The sequence below is a fragment of the Ovis canadensis genome, chromosome 25, assembly GCF_042477335.2.
Source record: "Ovis canadensis isolate MfBH-ARS-UI-01 breed Bighorn chromosome 25, ARS-UI_OviCan_v2, whole genome shotgun sequence".
Lineage (NCBI taxonomy): Eukaryota > Metazoa > Chordata > Mammalia > Artiodactyla > Bovidae > Ovis > Ovis canadensis.
In genome coordinates this window covers 31147898-31175127 of record NC_091269.1, presented here as the reverse complement: position 1 = coordinate 31175127, position 27230 = coordinate 31147898, and the positions used below count along the sequence as shown (strand labels likewise).

Below are 27230 nucleotides of genomic sequence, written 5' to 3'. Positions count from 1 at the left end.
TTCCCAACACGCCATGCCCACTGAAGACCCCTCTGGGGTGGGGCCTTCCCAGACCCCGAGGCTGGCTCGAAGACCTGAACTCTGGGGATGCTGAAGCCTGTCTGGAAGCTGCCCTCCCGTCAACACCGGGTGCCCAGGTCCCCAAGTCTCACTGCGGCTGGGTGTGGCTCCAGGGGCTGCTTATGATGTGCCTGCCAGGCTCGCCTAACCCACAGACACACCACCACTGGGGACCTACTGCCGCGCAGGGACCAGAGCCCTGTGTTCTTACGTCTGGGAGCAGAGGCAGCCTCCTCTCAGCACCACAGTCAGGGGCGCCTTCCAGCCAGCTCCCCAGGCGTCCTGGTGTCTCAGTTTCCCTAAGAACCCATTCTGCTTGTTCTTTAAGTTGCAAAAGAGTCAGTCGTGTCTGACTCCCATGGGCTACAGCCCACGAGGCTCCTCTGTCCATGAGATTCTCCAGGCACTGGAGTGGGTTCCCATTTCCTCCTCCACCAAGAACCCATAGTCAGGCTCAAAGGTGACAACACAGTGCCACTGCCCTGGTGTCCACACTGCACTGGATAACGACTGGCTGCACACAGAGACTGGGCTAAGAGGGGATATCACTGATTTGTTTCTCTTTAAAAGTGCCAAAAACCCAAAGTGTCCTCCCCACTTTACGTGAAACACAACTAAGGCCAAAGGGTCGAATAATGTGTCTAAGACCTCAGAGCTGGTTAGTGTGGCCCCTGGGCCTCATGCCCAGCTCTGGCTTCTCTGCACTCTGGGCTGGAGGCCGAAAATGGACCGTGGCCCCCCCAGAGAAGAACCGCTCTCACTGTGCATCTCAGCACACACCGCCAGGGCATATAAGGCGATCAAATGGCTCATCCCTGGGCCACCAGGGCCATTCCCAGATGTGGTGGCCACAGGGGCCTCCCTCCTGACTTTGCCGGTTCCAATCACTCAGCAGGTGGGGGGTTCCAATCACTCAGCTACAGTCCCCATAGCATTTCAGTCTCCTCAGCAAGCACACTGGAGGGCAGACAGGCAGAGGAGCGGCCTGGTCGGGCAGGAGGTGGTGTCTGAGGCTCCCGCACTGACTGCAGGCCCAGACCATGCCCTGGAGGAGGCGGCTCCGGCTGACTCTTCCCGCCTTGGCAGGCCAGTCACAGAATCCTGGGGCTGGGCTCCCCCACAGATGCCTGAGAGGCCTCTCAGCACCCCCACTCTCCAAGCCACGGACAGACGCCCCTCCCGGCTGCTGCCACCCCTGGCCAAGCCCCCCACCCGCCAGCGTGTCTCGCCTGGATGTGGACAGTGTTTCATCACGGGGCTCCTACCCAACAGACTCCCCAGCAGAGCAACCTGTGGAAATGAAGGCAGAACACGGGCCCCAGCCCTAGGGGGGGTCCTACCCGCTGATAATAAAACTCACACTCCTCCTCAGGGCCTCCCCCCAGACTTTGTCCTCCAGCACTTGGGGCCTCCGCAGAAGAGATCTCAGGTGGGTACAGCATGGCCTGCCCTCTTCTTGGAACCTAACGGCCCAGATCTCGCTCATTTAAATCAGCGCCCATCCTTCTCCACCCTGCTTCACGCTCTCTGCCCCACCCCTGCCTTCTGCCCTCCCTGAAGGGCAGCTCAGCGGAGGTAGAGGACGGCTGGAAGCTCACAGGGTCCTCCCAGTGGGCAAGGGTGCACTAGCCCTAGGGGCCCTGCACCCTCTGTCCCCCCATCCCTTCCCCAGCTGCCCTAGGCCAGAGGCTACCCACAAGCTCCCTGGAGCGGCTTCCTCTCTGGCCCTGCTGCCACACGGAGAACCTCACCGGGATCTTGAAGGTGTCCACCGAAACCTGGTTCTCCATGGAGTCCAGAGAGGGCCGGCGGGCACCAGACGAGGAGTAGCTGACCGGGAAGGCTTGGGCGGGTCGGCGGAAGGTCATCTCGGCCGAGGCAATGGGCGGCTTGTGGGCGTTCTTGTGGTAGCGGTGGATGCAGAAGGTGGACAGGAGCACAGATACGATGAAGGAGAAGAGCACGGCCGCCGTGATCACCGTGCGGCAGAGCTCATCACACAGGGAGTCTGCGGGTAGGCGGGGGCCGTGAGAGAAGACACCCCAGGAAAGGGACCCCCAACACCCCACAGAGCCACACCTGCGACAGCCAAGAAGCGGCTGCTGTGACCGACTGTGAGCTGCCTGCCAACCCTCCAGACCCGTGGCAGGTACTGTTCTGTATGTTTTTGCTACAGGAGACTGTTACTGCCCTTTTCTGGAAGGAATGAGCATTTATAAGCAGCCTGCCTGAGGTCACACACCAGTTGTGCAACCCTGCATCCCACCCCACCCCCCACCCTAGAACGCTGCACTGAAGCCAGAGGCCCAGGGGCCCTCGGGGCAGGAGGAGAAGCTCTTCTCCTGCGCTCCTGATATCTTCTGTTATTTTATGTTCAATATATAGTGGAGAGGAAAGACAAGTAGCCCAGGATCTGGGCCGTCCCAATGACCACTCAAATGCCAGAAAAGCTCCCCATGTGTTCAGTGGGGCCCCCCTGTTCTAGAAGAAGCACCTGGAGGGTGCTGGGAGGGGGAACCCAACTGCCCAATGCCACAGGCCCAGGAAAGGCTCTACACAGGGACAGTCTGAGTAGATGCTGAGTTATTTGGTGGAAGAACTAATTTTTCAGTCCAATCTTTATTACAGAACTTGAGGCCAGGGAATTCTTTGGTGATCCAGCGGTTAGGACAGGGAGCTTTCACTGCCGTGGCCAAGATTCAATCCTTGGTTGGGGAACTAAGATCCCACAAGCCTTGCCAAAAAAAAAAAAAGGAACTTCAGGCCACAAGGCGGTCTTAGTATCCCTGAGCCAGCTCCTTGTCGGCACATATGGGGGAACCGAGACCCCAGGGAAGGAGAAGTTCTCCTAGGTATCTCTTCTCCCTGCAATCGTCTCCCTCGCTCCCTGGAGGCTCAGGGAGGCATCGGGATCCCAGCCAGCTCTGCCACCCCCCCCCCCCCCCCCCAGCACCGCAACGCACCCTGGCTGTCCTCCGGCTCGCAGAAGCACTTCTTCTCCTCAGGGAAGCAGTTGCAAATACCGAAGCCAGCTTTAATCCCCCGGCGTTCCCCAGGCTCGTGCCCACCAATGATGCTGCCGCCCCCTGAGGACAGACACCACCCACTCAGCAGCCCACTCTCAGCCTCCAGGGGGACCTGGCCAGCCAGGACCACCAGACAGGATCATGAGAGGCCCCTCCCCACCTGATGTCAGCACTCTCGGGCCCAGGGAGCACAGTGAGCTCAGAAGTCTGGGTCACCCTGGGCAGGAGCCTCAGCATGCATGTGTGTGTGCTAAGTCGCTTCAGTCATGTCAACTCTTGGCAACACTATGGACTGTAGCCCACCAAGCTCCTCTGCCCATGAGATTCTCCAGGCAGAAATACCGAGTGGGTCACCAGGCCCTTCTTCAGGGGATCTTCCAAATCCAGGGATCAAACCCGCGCATCTCCTGCGTTGGCAGGTGGGTTTCCTTACCACTAGCACCATCTGGGAAGCCCCAGTCGCAGCATGATGGGCCCCCAAACCAGCTCCCTGGCCGTATCGGGCAAGAGGAGGAACCCCTAGGCTGCCCTGGGCCCTGGCCAAGGTCCACACTTGGTAACTTTTCAGAAGCAGAAAAGGGGTAGCAGGGGCAGCTGGGAGTCAGCAAAACGGGGACAGGGAGTAGTGCCCCATGAGTTGGCCAGGGCAACACTGGAGAGTGTGGGTCAAGCCAGCAAGCTCTAGTTTTGGGGGAGGAGCACCTTTATTCAAACAAAACGTTAGGAAAGTGCTAGGCACTCAAAACCCAGGAACTCGGCTGGTCTGGCTGAAGTCCAGGTGAGAGTGGTTACTGCCCGCTCCCCCTCCCATCCAGGCTCCTGCTTGCTCAGGTTCACCATGCAGGCTCATCAGGCTGCTTACGGAGGCAGTCCTGGGGGCAGATGTTGGGGTCTCTGCTCTCCACGGCGTCACAGTGGCCATCGGGGCAGGTCCTGATGCTGGGGGAGCAGGTGGAGAAGTTCCTGGTGATCCCTACAACACAGAGCGGGCAGGTATGAGCACAAGGGAGCAGCTGCCCTGTTCGGACTGCAGAGCCAGGAAGGTAGCACCCCAGGGCCTTTCAGGTCAACCCTGTACCCCACCCCATCCCCTGCAAGGAAGAGCAAACTGAGATCTGAGCAGAGAAGAACCACACACAGAGCCCCACCAGCGGGGCATCCCTGAGGTGCAGGGCAGCCAGGATGGTGAGGGCCAGAGGAGCCAGGCAGTCCCAGAGCTGAGCCAGGCTCACATCAGAGAGGCCAGAAGAGGCTGGGACCCTCTCCAGGCCGCACTGTGGGTGGGACCCTCAGACTGGCGGGCCCAGCTGGCAGCCAGCCACTGTCCACACCCAAGCCTGCCCAGGTCCCTTCTATTTGGGTCCACGTCCCCTGGGCTGGGACTTCATGGATAGAGCCTCTCTGAAGACCATTTTGGATATTTTGAGTTACTTTAAGGTTTGTGTTTTCATGGAGTAAAGCCAACTATAAATGACATGTCAACAGTGTAGCCTACCTTAATTCCTCCACTTCTTGGATGCACAGTAATATTAGCAAGAGATCTTCGAAAAGGGTCTGTGAACTATGTGTCCAAAAGCATTGGGTGAATGGGGGGAAGAGTGGGAAGAAGGGATAGTCAGGGAGTTTGGGATATACATGTACACACACTATATTTAAAATAACCAACAAGAACCTACTGTATAGCACATGGAACTCTGCTCAATATTCTAAAAAAACTTCAATGGAAAAAAAATTTGAAAAAGAATATATACATGTATCTGTGTAACTGAATCACTGTGCTGTACACTGGAAAGTAACACGGCATTGTTCATCAACTATGCTCCAACATAACATAAAAAGTTCAAAAAAAGAAGGCACTGGGTGAATACAGTGGCTCAGATAGTAAAGAGTCTGCCTGCAATGCTGGAGACCTGGGTTCGATCTCTGGCTTGGGACGATCCCTGGAGAAGGAACTGGCTACCACTCCAGCATTCTTGTCAGAAAATTCCATGGACAGAGGAGCCTGGCAGACTGTAGTCCATGGAGTCGCAAAGAGTCAGACAGGAGTGAGGGACTAACACTTCCACTTTCACGTTCACAACTGCATGTGTATTTGTGTGTTTACGGGTAGAGAAATGGATATATACATGTTAATTACCATCTGGTTTGGGCACCAATACAGAAATTCAGAATTAAAAAAAAAAAAAAAAGAAATTCAGAATTTTAGAATAACGTAAAAAGAAAACACACACAGCTCAACTTTGGTCCCAACCTTTTCAAGTCTAGAGCAAGTTTAGCCTCAGGCGCCTGTGATCCCATCTGTGATAAACAGTTGGAAAGTTCCCTGCTCCCTGCGCTCGTGACCACCGTCTCCCGGCATCAGGGGCCGCGGCAGGGACCAAGCGCAGGGGGAGACTCGATGGGCAGGGGTGGGAGGTGGCGCAGAGGCTGGCAGGGCCCGCCCGCACAGACCCCACTCCCACTCAGCCCGCATCACGCTCCCCACCACCCGGCTCCGCCCAGGGCCTACCTTTGCCGTCTCCCTGCCTCCACTCGCACCTGCCCGTCAGAGAGCCCAGGCCACCGCATTCCTCACATTCGGGCCGCCTCTTGCTGACCGCGCAGGACAGGGGGCAGCCAGGCTCCTCAGGCACGTCTAGGGGTGGCAGAAAGCAGTCCCAGGGGGCCAGCCTGCCACGGGCACCCACGGGTGCAGGCAGCACTGGCTGAGCTGTCCCCACGAGTTGAGCCCAGAGGGGAGGCAGTCACTAAGCTCTGCGGGCATGGGGTGGTGAAAGGGCTGCTGGGGGATGGGGTGGCATCACCGTCACACAGTGGGGGCAGCTAGGGCGCTGAGTATGGAGTGAGGATGGGAAGTGGCCAGACTCAGCCAGGGACACACAGGACACCCAGTTAAACTTGAACTTCAGAGAACAGTGAATACCTGCTTTGTGTAAACAAAGCCTTAATACCACAGAGACATAGGGGAGTTTGTCTTCTAACACGCTGCAAAGGCTACATGAGACGTACTTTTACCATGAAAACTGCTCTGTTTACCTGAAATTCACACTCAGCCTGAGTCCTATAGTACCTGGCAGCCCTAAAACAAGTGCGCAGGTAGGGCCTGCTGACAGGGCGATGGGCAGCAGGGGCCACCCACACGCTGTCACTCTGCACTGAACTGTGTACACCCCGCCCCCGTCATCCTTCCAGTGCAGGTGTGTGCTGTTTTCTCATCTTACAGAGGAGGAGGCTCAAGGAAGCCCACCAGTCAGCGACGGGGTACAGGACCGCACCCTTCTACAGGAACAGCCTGAAGCTCTGCCATGCGCCGTCCACCCTGACCCTTCCCGCAGCCTGGGCACTCACACATCCCTTCCACGCTAACGAGCAGCGGGGCCTGGGCTTGCTGGCGGGTTGGTTTCTCGGCGGCCACCACCGTGTACTGGAGCTGGGCACACTCGGGCCGCTGCAGGGCCTCCGTGTCATTCACAAACAGGGTCCCCGAGGTGTCCTCAGCCGAGGTGACCATCCCCAGGGCGCTGCAGTTGGCGCTGGAGGGCTGCAGCCTGTACTGCACTTGGACGCCGCTCAACTCCTGGCAGTTTTCCACGCAGACTTTCCCGATCTAGGCATGGGATCAGGGAACCCTTAGCTGGGTGGCTGGACCACCTGGGACAGTGGCTGGAGGGACTCCGTGCCAGCTTGAGTCCCAGGACAGTTTCCCACTCAGCCCAGAGATTGCGGCCCCCAATCTCCCCATCCTCCAGGCCCCTGGAGTCTGTAGACCCATCTGCCTGCCTGGCCTGGCCCTGCCCACGCCATGACACCACCCTTCACCCCTGTTCCTGGGAGCTGGAGGTGGAAAGAACACAGGGTTCCGGGCTTTGGTTTAGGGACTGGCCCTCCAGGGAGGCGCTTGCTGGCTTGCCCAGCTCACTCCTCACTTGCTCCCTCATTCAGGCACAAAGGCAGCCTGGATGCCTCCCACACACCTCCCTCTCCTCTGGGCAGGCCCGTCATGCTCTGGGGACCACTAGGGTCCATCCTTAGTGTCCTGTCTGGGTCTCCTGCCTGGTCAGCCAGAGCACGGCACCTGGGCCACAGTTCACACAGCAGGGTTACTGTCCCACCCGGGACCTGGAGCCTCCTAAGACTTGGGCCAGAACCCCGGGGAGAGAAGGGATACTTCTCTAGGCATGCCTCATGGCCGCAGTGGTCACTGGGGCCTGGAACTCTCCTTTTCCCTCCCTCACCACCCAAGTTGGAGTTAGGGCTGCTGGGGCTTGAGATCAGAAGCTCTGACTAGTCAAGGCCAAGGGCTGGGGGACTGGCAGCAGGCACAGTGCCCCCTGCCTGCAGCTATAGGCCAGGCCCTTGCTCAGCCTTGCTCCGGCCCAGGGCAGAGCCAGGCTCCACCAAGCCCACTCCTGACACCACAACAAAATCACCTCCTGGGCTCTGAGCACTTCCTTGTGCACAGCAGGTTCACTTCCACTTTCTCCTATGATCCTCAAGATTGCCTGAGGTCACCACCTTCAATTATAATCATACTGGACTTCTAATACTAAGGGGGGGCTGGTGAGAGACTACAGTGTGTGTAAGGCTGGGATGGGACTCAGGTCCCCGCACCCTCCTGAGTCCAGGCCCAGGGAAAGACTTAGTGGGCAGGGCTGGGGGGCATCGCAGAGGTTGGCAGGGCCCGCCGTCCCAGAAGCCACTCCCACTCAGCCCTCATCACCCTCCCCACTGTCTGGCTCTGCTGACATAGCCCTGGCAATGCCTGTGCCCACCTCAGCCCCCCTGGACACTCCTCAGGCTCCTCTGCTCCATCACCTCTCACCACCCTTGCCCTCTACCTCCAGGAAAGGCCTGGCAGGGGTGGCAGGTGGGGAGTCGGGCTGTGTCCAAGGGTGGGGCTCTTCTTGTGCTAGGTCCTGAGTGGCTGCCAGGAGCGGAGAGGGCACGGGAACCAACCACAGAAACTGGCAAAGCTGCTGTCCTATTTAGAAGATGACCCTAAATGGGACATGGCCACAGCTATGCCATTAGGAGAATGCAGTATGTTAAGTCATATGCTTGGCGTAACCGCAAGCAAACTTTAAAAAGTGCTTCAGAGAAACATTCTAGAAAGAACTGCACCAAAACGTTAGACACTGGCTGATATGAGGAAAAGAGATCGCTCCTGTCTATCCCTTATATCCTTTTGATGAATTCTTACTACTTTTCCTTTTCTTTTTTTTCCTACTACTAACCACTATTTTCTGATGACAAACGCAAAATAAGCTCTAGCAAACAGACTTGCAGGAAAGTAGAAAGTAGAAGCACTCCCTGTCTTTCCCTGCAGAGGTCTCCACTAATGCCTGTGTTTGCACACTTGGAAATTTCCGGCAATGAAGACTTGGTTTTGAACATATGGAGCCATCTGAGACCAATACTTCTGCAAAGTACTTTTCCCACTTCATTCACCCGGAACATCTTTCCAAGTTGGCATAGATTTACCTGGCACTGCTCTTTCATTAGCAAAAAATGTAAAAATGCTGAGAAGGGAGAGGCCAAAGATGGGCCCACAAAGCCCACCAGCCCCTCTCACGACTGCTCCATTCTCCCACGGCCTTAGCCTCCCTGGCTCTGTGCCTGTTGCTCCCCAGGGAGCAACTCTGTGTGCTCAGGGAGGGGGTGCCCACACATGTCCCCCATGTGACCCCCCATCTTGGGGGTCACTGCTCCTCCATTCCCCTCCCCAGGTTGGCAAGAGGCCAGGGGCTCACCTGGGCGAAGCGGTGGGCCCGCCTGCTCACCGAGAAGGAGTAGGCGCTGGGCAGGCGCAGGCTGACTGGCAGCACAGACACGTTGAAGTGGAGGAGGACAACACCCTCCCCCGGGCCCTGGAAGTCTGAGTCGTTGACCAGCACGGCCAGCTGCACAGCCCAGCTCTCCGAGATGGGGAGGCTCCGGTTGAGAACCAGCCCTGCGGGTGGAGGCATGTGATGATGGGCAGGGGCCCTGCCCAGGGTGGAGACCACTGCCCCACGCTGCTGCACATCTCCCCTGCAAAGCATTCCCTGGACACATGGGTATACGTGTGACAGCAGGTACTTTTACCCACACGGTACGCAGACAACAGACCTGGCAGGAGGCACTAAGGTTGAACTACTTTAAACATGAGTCACTGTGCTGAGCTGAACCCAGAAGACCCTCCTCAGCTAGGAGGTAACCTCAGCAAGGCATGTGTGTGTGTGCACATGTATAAGAAAGATGCATGTCGGGGGCAAGCACACAGAGGTAAAGACCCACCACCACCACCATCACCACCATCAAGGTCCAGGAAGACTGTCCTGGCCCCTGAGAACTTCTTGTAACAGCACCAGCCTCCTGTGGACCCTCAGATTCCACAGCCTCAAGCACCCAGGAGCTTCCACACTCCTGAGCAGTCACTGTGTGCCAAGGCTAAGATTTGCATTTAGTGGAGCACAAAGGTGAGGATCTCTGGGAGCACGTGGAGTATAGAGTGAGTGTGCAGGAGCAAGGATGACATTTCCCCTCACACAGAACAGAGGTCATCAGAGGCTTGGTGAGGAAGGAGAAGATGGGAAATAGGATCAGGCCAGGCAGAAAGGGGTAAAGGCACCAGTGATCCTGGGTTCCCCAGAAGCAGGTCCCCAAACAAGGATCCAAGCACAAGGGGCATATTTGAAAGGTGATCCTACAAAACACAGGCAGGAGGGCAGGTGAGGGAGGCCGGGAGGTTTGGCGTCCTGCAGATGAGCCCTGGGGGCACATGGTGCTTAGCCCTGAGGGCGGGCATGTTTCAGAAGCCAGACGGGACAGTCATCCCAGAACCCTTCAATTTGAGGGCACAGAGCTGCTACTGGACATCAGCTCCTGTTAGTGGAGAGTTGCTGGTTGGGTGTCAAGGATCCCTGAGCACTTGAGCACCTAGGAGGTGGCACAGCTGGTGCCAGGGGCCAAAGGGAGACAGGTGTTACAGTGAGCCCTGGCGTGGTCAGCACAGGGTAGTGTGGTGGGGTCCTGGCAGGGTCGGCCTCGGCCTTGGGACAGTTCAGGGAGAAAGGACAGCCTGTAAACACCCACCAAGGTGGCCAAGGTGAGCCCAGCAGAGACAAAGGCTGGGAAGAAGGTTGGAAGGGGTGGCCACCTGGGTTGAGGGGGCCAGGATAGGTGTTTATGTGTGCAGGGTGCTGCCCTGCCCACGGAGCGCGGGCCGCCTGTTCCCAAGGGGGCCCCGTCAGGCCACACTGGTCCCCTCTTACTGTAGTCATGCACAGTTGCCCGCACAAAGCTGCCGTTGGCCTGGGCCAGGGTCTCATTAGGCGCGTGCTCCACTCGGAAGGTCTGGAGGGCCTTGGTGTCCCTAGACAGCAGCGTGTTCGTGTACCGTCTCAGGAGCTCCCCGGAGGCTGGCACCACGTCTGCATCGAAGACACGTAACGTGGCCACCACTGTGCCCTGCAAAGCATACGGGGGCCAGTCAGGGCCCCGAAAGCCAGAGCGCATAGCAGGGCACGTGCCCCACAGGTGGATCAGGTGTGTGCGGTCAGAGCTGGCTCCAGGGTCAGACTGACCAGGGTTCAAGCCGCAAGGGGCCCCCAGCCAGCATGCTTGTCACCCTTCCTGGGCCACTGCACCTCACCTCTGCAACAGGTGCGACGGCATCTCCAGACTTCCCGTGATTATGGGTTAGAGCAGATGCCCTGGTGCTCTGTGGAAGACCTCATCCAGGTCCCCACAGTGCAGAGTGGGCAGCCCGGCTCTCCTTTGAGGAAGCTGGGCCCCGCACAGTGGAGGAGTTAGCTCAGCATCATGGAGTGACAGACGACAGAGCTGGGACCTAAGCACAGTGTCCACCAGAATGCTCTCCTAAAGCTTCTTCTGTACCCCAGGTTGGATGGGGTCATGAGTGGGGGTTCTGAGTAAAGTCACAGGTCATCTCTGCTCTCACTACTGACCAGGCTCCAGAGTGTCACCGTGGAGTTGCCCTCCCAGGCTCATGAGACACCTCCCTACGCCATGTGCTTTCCTCCTGCCCATCCATCCACCAAACTTGCTCCGGGGCGCCCAGAGAAGCAGGCAACCACCGGATATCCGACCCCGACCCTCCCCTTGCTCCCGCCAGCCTGTCGGCTGCAGGATAGCCCAGGGCCCAGCAGGTGGCAGTCACGCTCCGCCTGCGGGGCCAGAGGAAGGCGGGGCCCCGATGCGTGCGGGGCGGCGCAGGGACATCCCTGTCAGATCCAAGGGCCCGTCTTCCTCCACTCCGGGGTACCTTCCCTGAACTCACTGGCCCTCCCTTGAGGGGCTGACAGCCGGAAGAAGGGAACGCCCTCCTGGCAGATGTCCTCTCGTCTCCGTGGGGCAGCGCGCCCCGCCTGTGCAGCAGCACAGTTGCGCCCCTCTGATGTGAGCCCTGCCGGTTGAGTCAGAGGCTGGGCACCCCTACCCCCAACCCCACCGGCACCCCAGCCCCTCCCCTCGCCCGCCTCCCAGGGCAGGGGTCAGCTCGGTGCCAGTGGGGCTGGTCCTCTCTCCTCCTCAGCCGTCCTGGAAACCAACAAACCCCCACAGACAGACTGACGGACAATGAAAGACGAATAGCTAGAGTGGTCAGCCACATGACTGGATGGCTAGGTGGACAGCTGAACACACCAAGGACAGATGACGCATGGAGGGACCCAGATGCCCAACAGAGAGGCGACAGACACCAGACGAGCACCAGACAAACGCATAGGCACCTCCTTCCGCTTGAACTCCACCACGGCGCTGGCGCTGTCGACGCCCCCGAGGAAGGTGGGCGCAGAGTCGTCCTCGTCGTACACGGTCACGGGGAAGGGCGCCATCACCTCCTCCTCGCGGGCGCCCACGCGAACCGTGCACGCGGCCACCAGCTCATACTTCTCCCGCTGCTCGCGGTCCAGGGCCCAGCGCGTGCTCACCTCCAGGCTGTCCGGATCGCAGCGGAAAGGCAGACTCTCACCTGAGCACCAAGCAGACCAGCAACCCCGGGATGACCCCGAGCTGCGGGGAGGGCGAGCTGCCTTCCTCAGGGGCCCACAGGAGAGGAGACAGAGCTGGGGTGCATGCTGGGCCTGGGCCGCGGCCCTTCTTCAGCTCCACACCAAGCACAGTTTGCAGTGAAGACTATGCTCTGAGCGTCACTGTGCCTGCAGCCTGCACCGGTGCTGACAGGGAAGAGCGGGGACCAGGAGGTCTGCCTCAGGTCCTCAGCCTGATCACCTAGGAGGGGCACACCCCTTCACACACCTTGCCTGCCTCCTCTGTGGTGAGGGCTGGCACCAGTCAGGCTGCAGGCCCAGAGATCCAGCTCCTAGTGTTTGCTGGTTTTCAAAAAACTGTTAGCAATTTTCTTAACTATGGAAGCAAGACATGCTCATTTTAGAGAATGTGAGAAAAAAGCCACAATTCCACGACTTGAAAACCAACATGGGGGACGTTTGGTGTGATTTCACGCTAACACACACGTTTCTGACTGCCTGGTTTGGATCCCTGCCCTATACACCTGCAGGCTGTGCGGCCTGAGGCTGACGGCTCTGTCTCTTTGCGTTTCAGTTTCCTCGCCAGAAGATGAAGTGAAGTGAAAGTTGCTCAGTTGTGTCTGACTCTTTGAGACCCCATGGACTATACAGTCCATGGAATTCTCCAGGCCAGAATACTGGAGTGGGTAGCTGTTCCCTTCTCCGGGGCAGGGAGGGGGTCTTTCCAACCCAGGGATCGAACCCAGGTCTCCTGCACTGCAGGCGGATTCTCTATCAGCTGAGCCACCAGGGAAGCCCCAGAAGATGAGATGCTGTGTTCGTCACCAGACACTGCTGTGAGTTCAATGACTCACTGCAACCTGGTGAGGGGAGGACCAGTAATAACATACTCTTCAATCCAAGCCTGTCCTGGAATTGATCCTCCAGAAATGACCCAGAAAGGGGGAAAAGCAGGAGGCTTGAAGGTCAACAGTGACCACCCCATAGCCAACCTCAGGAGGGCTGTCAACTCCACTTGGTGGAAAAATCACATCAAAGCCATGTTATTACACGTGGATTACACGTTTCCCTCTATTGCTTATGGTTACAAAAACAGCTTTTATTTTTCTTTTAAGTGAAAAAGGCAGCACACTAAACCATAAGCTTTGGGGACAGTTTTGTACAAAGACATCCATCCCTGTCGCAGGATAAATGAAAGGACGCTGGGAGTGTGAGTGACTACTTTCCTCACACTACTGAGGTTTCCTCGAACGTTATGACCATGTGTGGTGGGTGCCATCAACTTGGTGGGAATCCAGGCTTCATTTCCTAGCTGACCAGCGTAGTAAGTGTCCCCTTTAAGTCCCCTTTAAACTGTCTAATGGCACCTCACTCATGGTGGCTCAGTTGCCTTCTCTTATCTCCACTCGAATCCAGTGCCCTTCCCCTACCCCATTATCCGTGTAGCCTCCCCAGGGCCATCGTATATTAGGACCATCTTGTGACAAGGTCCACTGTCCTTACAGCGGCCCAGGCGGAATCCTGGAACCATGCTTTGTCCCCTTGTGAATCTCCCACATTCAACTCCCCAGGAAATCTTGCTGGATCTTCCTGCAAAAACATGCCCAGAACCTGTCTGCTTCTTGTGGCCTAAAGGCTTCCACCCTCAACCCCAGCCTCATCCTCTCAAACCACTCATCCTGCTTCCTCCAAACCACTCACCCCAAATCATTTTTCACACATCAGCCAGACTAACCTTTTAAAGGGAAGTTATATCCTGTCAATGACACCCTCCCCCGCAACCCTTGCAAATACCTTCTATGGCTCCCTAGTCCCCTCACCAGGAAGTCCTGCCCCCTCCCTTGAATATTTCTGCCCTCAGCAGCCTCTGCCCTCCTCTCCAGCTACACTTCCCCCTTGGCACTTTCGAAGGAGCTCACCCTGCTTGCTGGGCACCCCCTTTACCTTGCTCCAGCCACCTGACTTGGGACAGTGGTCTCCACCACTCTATGCCCTCTCAGCTTTACCTCCCACCTAGTCCCTTCAGAGGCCACCGAACATCCTTAGCGCCTGTGTGGTCTCCACCTGCCACGGGCGGGGAAGGTCCAGACAGGTGGGATTTGGGCCTGAACTGTTCACTGTTTCATCCTTGGTCCCGAGAACCATGCCTGGCCTGTGGCCTGCATACATGAGATACACGTGGGCCTCTGAATGAATGGATGATGGGGTGGTGCAGAGTCAACGTGGACAGCTCATGTAGAGGAACCGCAGCACTGCGCCTGGCACTCGGCAGGCATCGAGGAAGGCTCCATGCAGCTGGCACTCACCTCCCAGGAGCCTGTAGGCCACGCTGATGTTGGGGCAGAGGAACTGCACGGGCAGCAGGCGGAACTGGTGGAAGGTGCCAGGGGGCCTGTTCTCCCGGATGCGGAAGGACAGGCCTGACTCGGGGAAGCAGAGCTCCCGGGGTTTGAGGGCGCCGCAAGCCGGGAAGGAGGCATTGATAACGGAGAAGTACACTCGGGCACAGCCCGGCCACTGGCACTCGGCCTCACGAAGGGACGCGGGTGACAGGAAGACCCGGAGATAGACGGTAAGCAGTGGGAAGCCGCCGTCTGCAGAGAGACAAGTCAGGCCCCACCGGGGCGTCAGCCACACCTGCCTAGCTGGGACCTGAATGGGGAGAGGGCAGAAGCTCGGGGCTGGTGCAAAGCCTAGTTCTCACCAAGGCCTGCAGGGCTCTGCTGGGCACCCCGCCCTGGCCTCCACCTCCTGCTTGCCCCGCTACGGCCCTGGACTTGGGATCTGGCAGCCTCAGGGCCCTGAGGCTCTGCTCCCTTGTCTGGGGGTGCCTCACAGGCCCACCTCTCTGGTTATTCTGAGTTTCAGTTCAAATACCCTTCCTCAGAGAGGTGCCCTGAGCCCTGGGTCTAAGATGGAGCGCTTCCCCAAGGAGGGCTCTTGGCACCTCAGGCGACCTCCCTTCTCTCCCTCACCCACTGCCCCAGGCACTTTCTTTTCTCACTTTTAAAAACACTACAGGGGTGGGATTGGGTGGCAGGTGGGAGAGAGTTTCAGGAGGGAGGGGACGTATGTATACCTGTGGCTGATTCATTGTGATGTATGGCAGAAGCCAACACAATATTGTAAAGTAATTATCCCTCAATTAAAAATAAATAGAAATAAAACACTTATTCTATTCTATTTTTGCCCGTGCTGCTGCTTGTGGGATCTTAGTCCCCTGACCAGGGACTGAACCCAGGACCTCAACAATGAACGTGCAGAGTCCTAACCACTGGACCCAGGGAATACCATGCCACCCCTGCAGAGACACAGACTTCCCCAGCACCTCGAGAGGGGATTTCTGGCAAGTTCCATCATGGAGGCACTATAGCAAACCCCTCCAACCCGTCTGGATCTCAGCTGGGGCAGGGGCTCTTCCTGGGCCTTCTATCTCAGCCCTAGGGAAGTGTCCCCGCCTCACATCTGCTCCTCCCATATTCATCAGTCCTTGCTTCTCCCTAGCCTGTCCTCTGTTGCTCCAGTTCCCTGCTGTGGTTAATAATTCTCCATGTAAACTTTCTCTGTTCTAATTACCATGATTTCTCTCCTGACTAGAGCTGGCAGGTGCATGAGGACAGAACACGCCTCCTATGAAACTCAGACCCTCGGCAAATTCCACTCTGGCAGTACTGTTCACAGCACAGTGCCTGGCTCTCAGCACTCACAGGAGTTCAGGGCTGGCGTGAGGGTCCAGGGAGGCCCCGTCTGTGGAGCAGGAGGTGGGGCTGTGATCACCATTTGGTGCCACAAGGCAGCACTCTGCTCCACAAACACCCTCCTCCCAGTGCCAGGGCTGCACGTGGGCTTCGCTCCAGCTTGGACCCCTGCTCTGAGCAGCCGGCCAGGCCTTCCTCCTGTCCACTTTCCTCCCTGGCACCAGGCCCCAGTCCTCACCAGGTGCCAAGGACAGCCTGCTGCTGACGGCAAGGTGGGTTCTCCGTGCAAACAGCTGCTTCTCCACCAAGTTCCAGACCATCCGCTAAATCAACATCTTGGGACTTTTCTAGCCTTTCTTAACTCTTCTCTCACAACCCCACATCTCTGTTAATCCAACTAGAAAAGACATTTGGAGCCAGCACGGAGTGAGCCCCTCAAGTCCTACACATAAGTTCTCCAAAATCCCAACAGCCTCAGAAGGCCTGAGGGTCCTCAGTGGTCCTCAAGCTCATCCTGGCTCCCTCACGGGCTGAACAAAGAGGACAGCCCCACCTCACTCCCTAGGAACTGTGTGATGGGCGCTGAGGAGGGACAAGGAGAGGGCAGGGCAGGGCGTGGGCAGTGAGGCGTGTGGGGGTGGGGTCAGGGCCCCCCCTTACTGCGGATGTTGAGCTTCTCCCAGGAGCTGTGGTCCAGGCTCTGGTTAAGGTAGAGAAGCCCCGTGTCCTCCTGGATGCGGACCCAGTCGTTCTCGTGCAGCCGCGTGCGGTAGGCGCCATAGAGGTGCTGGCCCAGGCGGAAGCTGGGCACCTCCTCCGGCACATCCCGCAGGGCGTGGACATAGAGCAGGGGCGTGCCGGCTGGCTGGTCCACGTATAGCTTCTCCCAGTAAGCGTCCCTGGAGAAGTAGAGTCCCAGCGGGGCTGTGGGAGGCAGGGAAACACGTGAGGGAGGGAGGGAGGGAAGACCACGGTGATCGAGACGGCAAAGCCCAGCAGCCCTCCCAGGCAGATCAGCTTTCCCAGCGGCTTGACTTCACATTTTAGTAATAGCTTCCTTGTGGGCCAAAAAGAAAACCTTACTAATTTAAAATTCTGATCTAAGTAGGTCTTTCTCGTCTGTAGTCCTAAGAACATCAACACACAGTTATCTGTAGAGCTAAACACTAGCTGCAAATACACTGCTTTAAAACAGAAAAAGGAGGGCACGGGCGCGCGGCGACTCTCCGCCTCCCGCCCCCACTGGCCCGGCGCGCGTGGCCGTGTCCGCGTCCGCGTGCCGCGCCCAACGGCCACGCGGGGCGGGGGCGAGCCGCGGCCGCCGCCCGGGCCCCAGGGTGATCTTGGGGGCCTGGGGCCCCGCGCGGCCGGATCGTCAGCTTTTCCCGCTCGCTTTCCCCGCGCGCTAGCGAGGCCTTCCTCCTTTGGTGGGGGCTCCTCCTAGACCAGAGGAGGCTTTTCTTTGATGGTGGTGGTGGTGCGGGAGGGGGGAGGTGAGGCACGGAAGTGCGGTGAGAATTTTTCGACACTGGAAGCCGAAATGCTGCTCCTAGGTTTTCGAATTTTTTTACAGGGAGTAAAGGGGCAGCGAGTTCATGGGTATTGAGTGATGATAATAACTAACATTTTTCTAAGCCCTCACTATGTGCCAGGCACTGTGCGGAGCAACTTGTGTTTCTTCTTTACTCCTGAAACGCCCCGATGAGGCTGAATTGACCAAAGCAATGGTTATGGAGAAGCCTAGTCCCCTGCTGGTCGGGCGGGAATTTGTGAGACAGTATTATACACTGTTGAACCAGGCCCCAGACATGCTACACAGGTTTTATGGAAAGAACTCTTCTTATGTCCATGGGGGATTGGATTCAAACGGAAAGCCAGCAGATGCCGTCTATGGACAGAAAGAAATCCACAGGAAAGTGATGTCACAAAACTTCACCAATTGCCACACTAAGATCCGCCACGTTGATGCTCATGCTACTCTGAATGACGGTGTGGTGGTCCAGGTGATGGGCTTGCTCTCTAATAACAACCAGGCTTTAAGGAGATTCATGCAGACCTTTGTCCTTGCTCCTGAGGGCTCTGTTGCAAATAAGTTCTATGTTCACAACGATATCTTCAGATACCAAGATGAAGTCTTTGGTGGCTTCATCACTGAACCTCAGGAGGAATCTGAAGAAGAAGTAGAGGAGCCTGAAGAAAGACAGCAGACACCTGAGGTGGTACCTGATGATTCTGGAACTTTTTATGATCAAACTGTCAGCAATGACTTAGAAGAACATTTAGAAGAAGCTGTTGCTGAACCAGAGCCTGAACCGGAACCAGGACCAGAGCAGGAACCTGTATCTGAAGTCCAGGAGGAAAAGTCTGAGCCAGTATTGGAAGAAACTGCTCCTGAGGATGTTCAGAAGAGTTCTTCTCCAGCACCAGCAGACATAGCCCAGACAGTGCAGGAGGACTTGAGAACCTTTTCTTGGGCATCTGTGACCAGTAAGAACCTTCCACCCAGTGGAGCTGTTCCAGTTACTGGGATACCCTCACATGTTGTTAAAGTACCAGCTTCACAGCCTCACCCGGAGTCTAAGCCTGAATCTCAGATTCCACTTCAGAGGCCTCAGAGGGATCAGAGGGCGCGAGAACAGCGAATAAATATTCCTCCCCAGAGGGGACCCAGACCAGTCCGTGAGGCTGGTGAGCAAGGCGATGTGGAACCCCGAAGAATTGTGAGACATCCTGACAGTCACCAGCTCTTCATTGGCAACCTGCCTCATGAGGTGGACAAGTCAGAGCTTAAAGACTTTTTTCAAAATTATGGGAATGTGGTAGAACTGCGTATTAACAGTGGTGGGAAATTACCCAATTTTGGGTTTGTTGTGTTTGATGATTCTGAGCCTGTTCAGAAGGTGCTTAGCAACAGGCCCATCATGTTCAGAGGAGAGGTCTGTCTGAATGTGGAAGAAAAGAAGACTCGAGCCGCCCGTGAAGGGGACCGCCGGGATAACCACCTGCGGGGACCTGGAGGCCCTCGAGGTGGGCTGGGTGGTGGCATGAGAGGCCCACCTCGTGGAGGCATGGTGCAGAAACCAGGATTTGGAGTGGGCAGGAGCATTGCTCCAAGGCAGTGAAATACTCTTCACCAGTCTTCAGGCAGCAGTACAAACTAGCTCCCACAGAATGATGAATTTCTTCAGCCAACCTTGGTATCTTGGAATATGATCCTAGTCTATCACAAACTGCTTAAGTTTGTACAATTTTACTTTTTGTGTTAATGGTGTGTGCTCCTTCTCTCCCCTGCTCCCCACCTTTTCGTCCTTCACTTCCAATTTTGTGGAATGATATTTTAGGAAAAATGGATTTTTAAAGAAGAAAAACAAGACTGAATTTCTTTGCTTTATTTGCATATACAGACTGGATATTTTTTTTTAACAGTTTCCCCAAAAGAATGTGTCTTGCTTCTTACTGACATTTGGTATGTTTCATTCACTGGACTATTTCTTACTTACTTTCTATGTGTTTCAAAAGCCTGTGAGAATTACAGGATTTGATAAACATTTTGAAGACCGGAGAAACCCAAATTGTTTTCCTCTTTGAGAGTCATGACTATCTTCTGGTGTGGAGAAATTGCCATTGGAAAAACTGACAATTTTGATTCTCATTGATGTGGTTAAAAACTGAATAAAAGGTGTTCGAGTTTTCTTTTAAAACATGATCACAAAACAATTCTAAAATCTACTGTTTTTGACATTGGAATTTAAATTGTGAGATAGATTTAAATGTCTAGAATGCAACTGATAAGCTTTTCTTGAACTGTTAGTTTTTTTTTTGAAGTAGAGTTTTTTTTCAAGTTTAATTTGTATTTGTAAAAAAAGAAAAAAAGAACAAAAAAAGTTTCCAAATCTAAGTAACACAAAACCAGAGCAAAACTTTGTGCCTTCTATTTATCTTTGATTCCAGTCTTGGCAATTGTTTAAAGAAAATAATTTAAAAAAAAAAAGACCCCTAAAAAAATAAAATAAAATAAAACAGAAAAAGGAGGAAGTGAGGAAGCATAAACAGTCACAAAATCATCCTCAATTACCCAAGACAGATAAGCACGTAAACCACTCTGCTTCCACCTAGACTTCTGCACAAATCACCTGGAGCCAGAGTTTTCAAGTGTACAAGACGCTGCCAGACAAGCAGAGCAGGCAGGGGTCCCCAAAGATGAACTAGGGCACTTTGTAAGTAACAACGTGTGTGCACGCTAAGTTGCTTCAGTTGTGTCCAACTCTTTGTAACCCTATGCACTATAGCCCTCCAGGTTCCTCTGTCCTTGGAATTCTCCGGACAAGAATACTGGAGTGGGCTGCCACACCCTCCTCTAAGAGATCTTACTGACCCAGGGATCAAACCCGCATCGCTTACACCTCCTGCATTGGCAGGGGGGTTCTTCACCACTTGTGCCACTTGAGAAGCCCCTATAAGTAACAAAATATTCACCTAAAGTCAAACACGCTTCTACCATAGTACCGAAAAATTCCACTCCATCTATCTGAGAAAAATGAAAACATATGTCCGTCAAGTGATTTGTTCACAAATGCTGGGGTTATTCACAGAGCCAAGAACTGGAAAGAACCCAGATGTTCTCCAGCAGGTGATTAGATAACAAATCTCGGTCCATCACACCACGGAACCCTATGCAGTCAGGACGGGGCACAAACTATTGATACACACGACAGCCTGGACACATCTCATATACATCCTGCCAAGTGGAAGGAGCAGCACAAAAGAATCACGTGGCGCCGTTCCAGCCTGATTTTAGGCGACAGAAAATCACTCCTGGGTGTTCATAGGAAGGACTGATGCTAAAGCTGAAACTGCAATACTTTGGCCACCTCATGCAAAGAGTTGACTCATTGGAAAAGACTGATACTGGGAGGGATTGGGGGCAGGAGGAGAAGGGGACGACAGAGGATGAGATGGCTGGATGGCATCACCGACTCGATGGACCTGAGTTTGAGTGAACTCCAGGAGGTGGTGATGGACAGGGAGGCCTGGCGTGCCGCAATTCATGGGGTCACAGAGAGCGACTGAACTGAACTGAACTGAACTGAACCAGTTGCGGGTGGGGGAGGTGACAGACTAGAAAAGCAGGGGGCACATTTTGGGAAACATATAGGTTTCATATCCTGATGGGGTCACACAGGCACATCCATTTGTCAACAACATACAGCCAAGATTTCTGCGTTTCAACCTGTGTAACTGTGGCCTAAATCCATCACCAAGGGGGCTGTGAGTAGAGCTGTAAAATGCCAAGAGGAAGAGGGATGCTGACTGTGGCCATGCTGGGTGAACCCACGGAGCACTCAGCCTACTACTTTCTTGACTTGGTGTATGTTCAACATTTTGCATCATGAAAAGTTATTTTTAAATAGTAAGAAGTTTTAAAAAGATGGGTAAATGGGCAGGCGATGCTTAAAAAAACCATTGAGAACCTGCCAATATTCTCTACAAAGCACAAAAAATACTACCGCACAAAGCAAACACGAGAAACCCTGTACTTGTGTGTAAGTACGGGTTCTCTTTTCAATCAGTTTGTTTCCACCTACATTCTGCTGTTCCTGCAGCCACCAGGGTGAGTGGTTGGTCCGCTCCGCACAGTGGAAGACACCCTGGGGCTGCCTGGGTCCTTGAAGACACACTTGTGTGTAGGAAACAAGTGCCAGGTGGAGTCAGGTGAGGAGAACAGGTTAAGACCTTTTGGATCGAAACAGTGAGAAAGCTGGAAGGTTGACAGCACTGTGCCAGGTCTCCCAAGGATGACTTCAAAGGCAGCCCGGCTGGGAATGCCAACTTGGAGGGAAGTGTGCATTGATTGCGTCCCGCCCACCCACAGTGTGTGCTCCTCTGCCAGACAGGCCTGGGCCACGGAGCCAGCAGGAGAGGGAGGGAACAGGAAGAGAAACAGAGGGAGAGAGAGGGAAGGAGGAAGAAAACAAAGGAGGGTAAGGAGTAAGGGGGAGACGATGGAGGAGAGAGATGTCTGGCCAGTAGCCAAAGGCCTGGCCCTGCATACCTGGCACTAAAGACAGAGATGGAAGGAGGGGGCTGCAGGCACAGCGCTGACCTATCAGACCTTTGGAAAACTGCTCCCTAGGAGTGCTGTCCCTGGAGTGGGACCCAGAATCACTGGGCCTCTGCAGGTGAGGTACTGGGAAGGGCAGCTGAACTCCAAGGAGCTGGCCCTGTGCTCAAGTCGGGCTCTGCACTGTGGCCTTCCTGCCCCGCCGCCTCTTGGAGGAGGGGATCCACCCAGAGCACCATGCTGCCTGCCATCCAAGGGGGTGGCAGTTCCAGGAGCCCCAGGAAGAAGTCACCCTGAGGAACTCTGGGGAGGGAGCGCTGAGACCTGACTTCCCCTGCCAAGGGTCTCACTGGTAGAGGCCACGCCAGGAGCCGCCCACACGTGGCTGGATGCCACCCTCCCGTCCCACAGCCTCCCGACTGGCCATGAGGACATGGGCTGCCTCTCAGATGCACTCAGGGTGCTCCTTTCTTTGGGATTTAGTAGCCAACCCTAGCAGGGACAGCCGGCAGCTCAGAGAACTGTGTCAGCCCTAAATGGCCTCAAGACTGGCCTTGTCCAGGCTTCTGTGAAAGGGCAGCCAATGGCATCAGCTCGGAGCAGGCCTTTTGCAAGCTGGGCAGAGTGACGGGCCGCAGCTGACAGATCCTCCTGCACAGCTAGGATTCACTGCACTGGCTCGCGCTTCCTGAGAAGGACACAGTTTGGGGTCCCAAGAGGACCCTAAGGCACTGCTCATCACTGCTTTTGTGACAAAGGCAGGAGTGCCCCTGTGGTGTTTTCTCAGCCAACGGGAGGGAAGGGGCAGCCGCAGAGGGGCTGCCTGGTGGGGCTTGGCTGCCGCTGCCCACCTCTAGTGCACTGGAGCCCCACTGCGCTGCCTGGAAGAGTAATAACCCTGGGTCTGCCCTCCTCACAGAAATCAGAAGGGCTCCCAGCCCACAGCGGCCCCCTGTCCCGCCCCAGTAAGGCCAGGTCTGGGAAGGCAAAGTGGGGGTCAACACCAGACCCAGGCCTGCTGCCCCAAGACAAGTGCCTGATTCATAAGCAGCAGCCTGGCTTCCTTTCCCTCCAACACTCCATGAAGGTTGCAAGTCAGAGGGTCTTGGGGGAGCTCTGGGGTGGGCTGTGGGGGGCTGGGGAAGGGGCTGGGAAGACGATGCTCACGGCCCCATGGACAGGAAGAGGAGTGGCTTGCTTTTCCCTCCACTGCCACCTTCTCCAGAGGACCTGGCCCACTTCATCCGCCGACCTCGCCTCTCAAAGGTACAGAGTGGGGTGAGCCTGGCCAGGTGGACCCACACAGCGCAAGGCCAGGCCCCGTGCACACGGTGACCACCCGTTTTCTTTGCAGCCTCAGACAGAGCTGCTGATGGGATCACTGCTTTGCAAGCAGCCACTGGGGCAGGACAGGAAGAAAGTTGTTTGTATGCTCGAGGGCACACGCATAGCCAGCCAGGGGATTGGGATTCGGACGGCCGTCTTTTCAGCGGCACAGACCTCACCGGCCTGCTCAACCCCATGTCACACAGTCTGGAACCCACGGTTACTGTGCTCACCCTCCACCCCCACCCCAAGCCCTGAGTGGTGACCGCAAGTCAGGGACGCTGGCCTGCAGTAGAAAGCAATCCCTGAGGTCACACCATCTCTCGGGAAGCTTGACTTTCTGGCCACAAAGAGAATGACAGATTTCCCAGTGGCTTTACAGGGTGGTGGCCTGGTGGCAGTCCAGGCTCGTGACACCATGCTGGGTGGGAAGGGGGCTCTGCTGGGGCCGGGCTGCCAGCCTCTTCCTCATCCTGGCAGAAAGGTGAGCACCAACTACTAGCGATCTGAGATGCTGCCTGCAAGGCCCCAACACAGAGCTGCAGGAGACTCAGCTGGTGGGGAGCGGGGAAGCCCAGGGTGGGTGTGGGTGGGTTCCCCAGATGGCCCGCAGCCGAGGGCAGCCTGTGTCTCCCAGCCTGCCTGGCCACCAGCTCTCCTTGGTGTGCCAGAGCCCTCCGTGGAGAAGTGAGGTCTGCATTCTCGTCCCCGGAGTACTGGCAAGGATGCTGTGGGAAGCCTGCACCCACATCAGCAGAGTATCACGACTTCTGCCTCCTTATTCTCTCGGGATATAAACCCTGTGGCCTTGGTCAGCTATGCAAGAACCGGCGGCCCTGGGAGCCACCCGTGGGGGGGGCCTTGCAGATGGGTCTTCTAAGCGGGGTGAGATGCTCACTCCACCTGCCAGGCAGCGAGGAGCAGATCCAGAATGGGGCTCCTCCCTTTGGGCCCCCTTGAGCACATGTACTTTCAGTGGTCGGGGGGCTGGGAGGTGCCTGAGCTCCAGGGAGCCCCCACCTCCGAGCTGGTCCAGTCCCCACCATACAGATCTCATGTGCGGGATGAGAGCACTGCCTGCTCTCATCTCTTGAGCCAGGTCCTACGGGGCCCACGTGGGGCCTGGTCTGTTGCTGCCAAAAGGGATTTGTGGGTTGGGCGTTGACTGTGAACAGAAGCAGTCTAAAATGCACTTAAAATGCTTCCCAGGTGGTCCCTGCTCAGGGCATGGCCGCCTTAATGCTCCTCCTTGTCACAGACACTTTTAGATGGGAAAACACATGGTCCAAGTCAGGGAATGAGAGTGTGGGTGCAGGCAGGGCTGGCCTCAGGTGGGTGTAGCCTGGGAAGACCACAGGCCCCCATGCTTGGTTTAATGCTCTCCTGTTGTTGTCCTAAAACAACTCATAATTCTAGAACAATCTGCATGCCATGCTGGGCCCCACAAATGATGGGGCAACCCCAGGGGGTGCAGAAGAGCCCGGAATAGGCCATTAGAGGTGTCCCGTTTCCTGGGCTGTGCAGCCTTTGTAGAGTTCTGGCCTCCTCTGGGCCTTGCTTTCTCTGACTGTGAACAAGAGAAGGGCAGGCTGGGGAGAGAAGGAGCTGGGGCAGGTGCAGACAGGCCTCACCTTTGCACAGGTACACGCGGTATGAAGTTTCCACTTCCAATTTATAATCACTGGGCAAACCCCTTCACTGCCCCATTAAACAGGTAAGAACCCAGAGGCTGGGAGGTAGGTGAGAAGCCTTCCCAAGAGCAAACAGCTGGAGGCTGGGCATCTTGGGGTTTGGTACGATGACTAACAAAGTGGCGATGGGACTCAGGGCCAGAGCAGACACCAGCCCCTCCAGGAAGCCCCAGGCCCTACCAGCTGACCACCCCTCCCTGCTGGCACCGTTTTGCCGGTAAGGGCTTCCTGACCAACCTCTGATGATAGTCTCCTCTGGAACTTGAGGCAGGTTGACACAGCAGGACTTGCAAAACCTGTCCCACCCACACCTTCTACCCCTGAATGCTGCTGAGTGACAGGGTCCTCCCCCCACACCTGGTCTCACGTTTCTGCCTCGACAGGGGTGGCCAGCACCACCTGGGGTTCTGGCCCCTCAAGTTGCTCTGGCATCACACCAAGGAGTGAGGAGCTGGGCTTTGCTCTCACAGGAGCAGGGAGGGGTCCCACACTGCTCATGACATACCTGCCAGAGGCCCAGGTTGCCGCTTGCATTTGCAGAGACCCCAGGCCCCCTTCATGGCCTGCGTGTGTATGTGAGTGAGTGTGTATGCACAGGCATGCAGCCAGAAAGAAAGACAAGCACATGGGCCCAAGATCCCATCTGCTCCCACCCTGCCCCACCCCTGCCGGAGAAGATGTGCAGCTAATGCTCAGTGGGGACCACGGGCTGTCCTGCTCCAGGCAGGGCCTCCTCCAGCATCTTTACAAGCAGAGCCAGCAGGATGGATGGTCTCATTCAGCGCACGCAGTCACCAGCCTTTTGGTATCCTGGAAAGGCAGTCTTCAATGTCCCACACCTGGCTGGATGTGTCATTTACTCACATTTGTATGCAGAGAGAAGCAGGCCCAAGTCTCTACTTCACTTTCACTCATTCAACCGTCCCCAAGCTCAGCGCCATGTGAACGCTCACGTGCACTCCTACACACACCCATCACACTCGCACTCATTCTCAGACCTACACAGATGCTGTGAGCCCCCTCCTGTGCGGCGGGGGACCGTGCAGGTGGACGAGGGTTTCTGGTTGTCATCCCTCACTTCTGCAGCACAGGGTGTGGGGACATCATGCATGCTCCTCCTCAGTCCATACCAAATGCATGCAGCCCCTGGGCACTAGCGTAGCCCACACCCTTGCCCCGCGATCACCTCCCATAGCCCCCAGATGCACCCACTGCCAGCCTCAGCTCCCCTGTGTACTGGAGGGTCACCTCCCGCTGGCCGCGAGGATGCAGACCAGTCCTGGCCCCTGCAACCCAGCCGACTTCTCAACATGCAGTGAGCTGTGACCCCACTCTGGGGAGGGAGCCCCTTCCCCGAGCTCCCGCCCTCCGCCTCGGGGAGGCCCACAGAGCTCTCTTACACTCATCACTGCCCATCAACTCTCACGTTAACCCCCTCTGGCCCAGTCGCTGTGCGGGTGTCTCTGGACTGGACCCAGACTGATACACACATCTGTCTTCCACTTAGCATCTCACTTGCACGTTCTCTCACACTGTTGCAGACCCAGCCCCACCTCCCCCATCCTCTTGCTCGTTTAGTGAGACAGACCGAGCCTAACCAGCCCTGAATGCAGGCTCACCTCACCAGTGCCCCCTGGTCAGCCCTGGCCACGAGGGGTCATGCACAGCTTCCCTGAGGTTCCTTCGACCTCCTTGCTACCCTCGACAGAGGATGTGCTGCCAGTCTGACCATACCAGCCCAGATCCAGGCAGGTGCTTCCTAACTGAGCACCCTTGACTAATCAGAGTGAGTGGCAGTCACCGTGGTCATCCTACACAAGGCCCCGGACAACGAATGTCCTAGGACTGCAATGTAAAAGCCAGAATTGGGGGCTCTCAAGAGAAAAACGCATGGGGAGATGGTCTGATCTAAGACCTGAGAGGGGGGACAACACTGCTCACATCTGTGTGCAAAGCAGTACCTTCCTGCAAAATCCACTCACCGGGCAGCCCTGCTCCTGCCTGCGACGAGCACCAGATCCTGCAGATGACAGCTTTATTATGGTCCAGCACAATCTCCTTAACAGACGGTTTCCTAATGCCATCATCTTCGCCGGGAACAGGAAGCAGGCCTCATGGACTCCTCCCAAGGGAAGGCCCCTCTCCCTGAGGGCCAGCTGTCCCTGTGGGGGGTCCCCCCAGCCCCACCGCCCAGACAACAACTTTTGGCACCATTACCCTCTCCTTGCCCGCCCCACGCCCCTCCTCTCATATCCTGTTCACGTTTTCTCTTTATTCTAGTTGAATATTTGATATGTACAAACAGTATATTTTGCAGAACGTTTATGTCAAAATAGCATTCTGCAACAGACACTCAACTTAATTGGACGTTTAAC

General features: G+C 56.1%; 1 protein-coding gene and 1 pseudogene across 1 annotated transcript in view; one reads left to right on the top strand and one right to left on the bottom strand.

Annotated features, from left to right (window-relative positions):
* The window catches only part of RET (ret proto-oncogene), a 55905-nt gene that overhangs the window by 13700 nt on the left and 14975 nt on the right, over positions 1–27230 (bottom strand). The window contains exons 2-11 of the mRNA XM_069571643.1: positions 16438–16701; positions 14386–14673; positions 11819–12060; positions 10340–10535; positions 8837–9036; positions 6435–6693; positions 5596–5721; positions 3949–4059; positions 3024–3146; positions 1812–2068 (exon numbers count right to left, since the gene is read on the bottom strand). Coding sequence (XP_069427744.1) covers positions 1812–2068; positions 3024–3146; positions 3949–4059; positions 5596–5721; positions 6435–6693; positions 8837–9036; positions 10340–10535; positions 11819–12060; positions 14386–14673; positions 16438–16701 — 2066 coding nt within the window. The remainder of the gene's footprint in view (positions 1–1811; positions 2069–3023; positions 3147–3948; positions 4060–5595; positions 5722–6434; positions 6694–8836; positions 9037–10339; positions 10536–11818; positions 12061–14385; positions 14674–16437; positions 16702–27230) is intronic.
* Positions 17463–19478, top strand: LOC138430015 (ras GTPase-activating protein-binding protein 1 pseudogene; annotated as a pseudogene).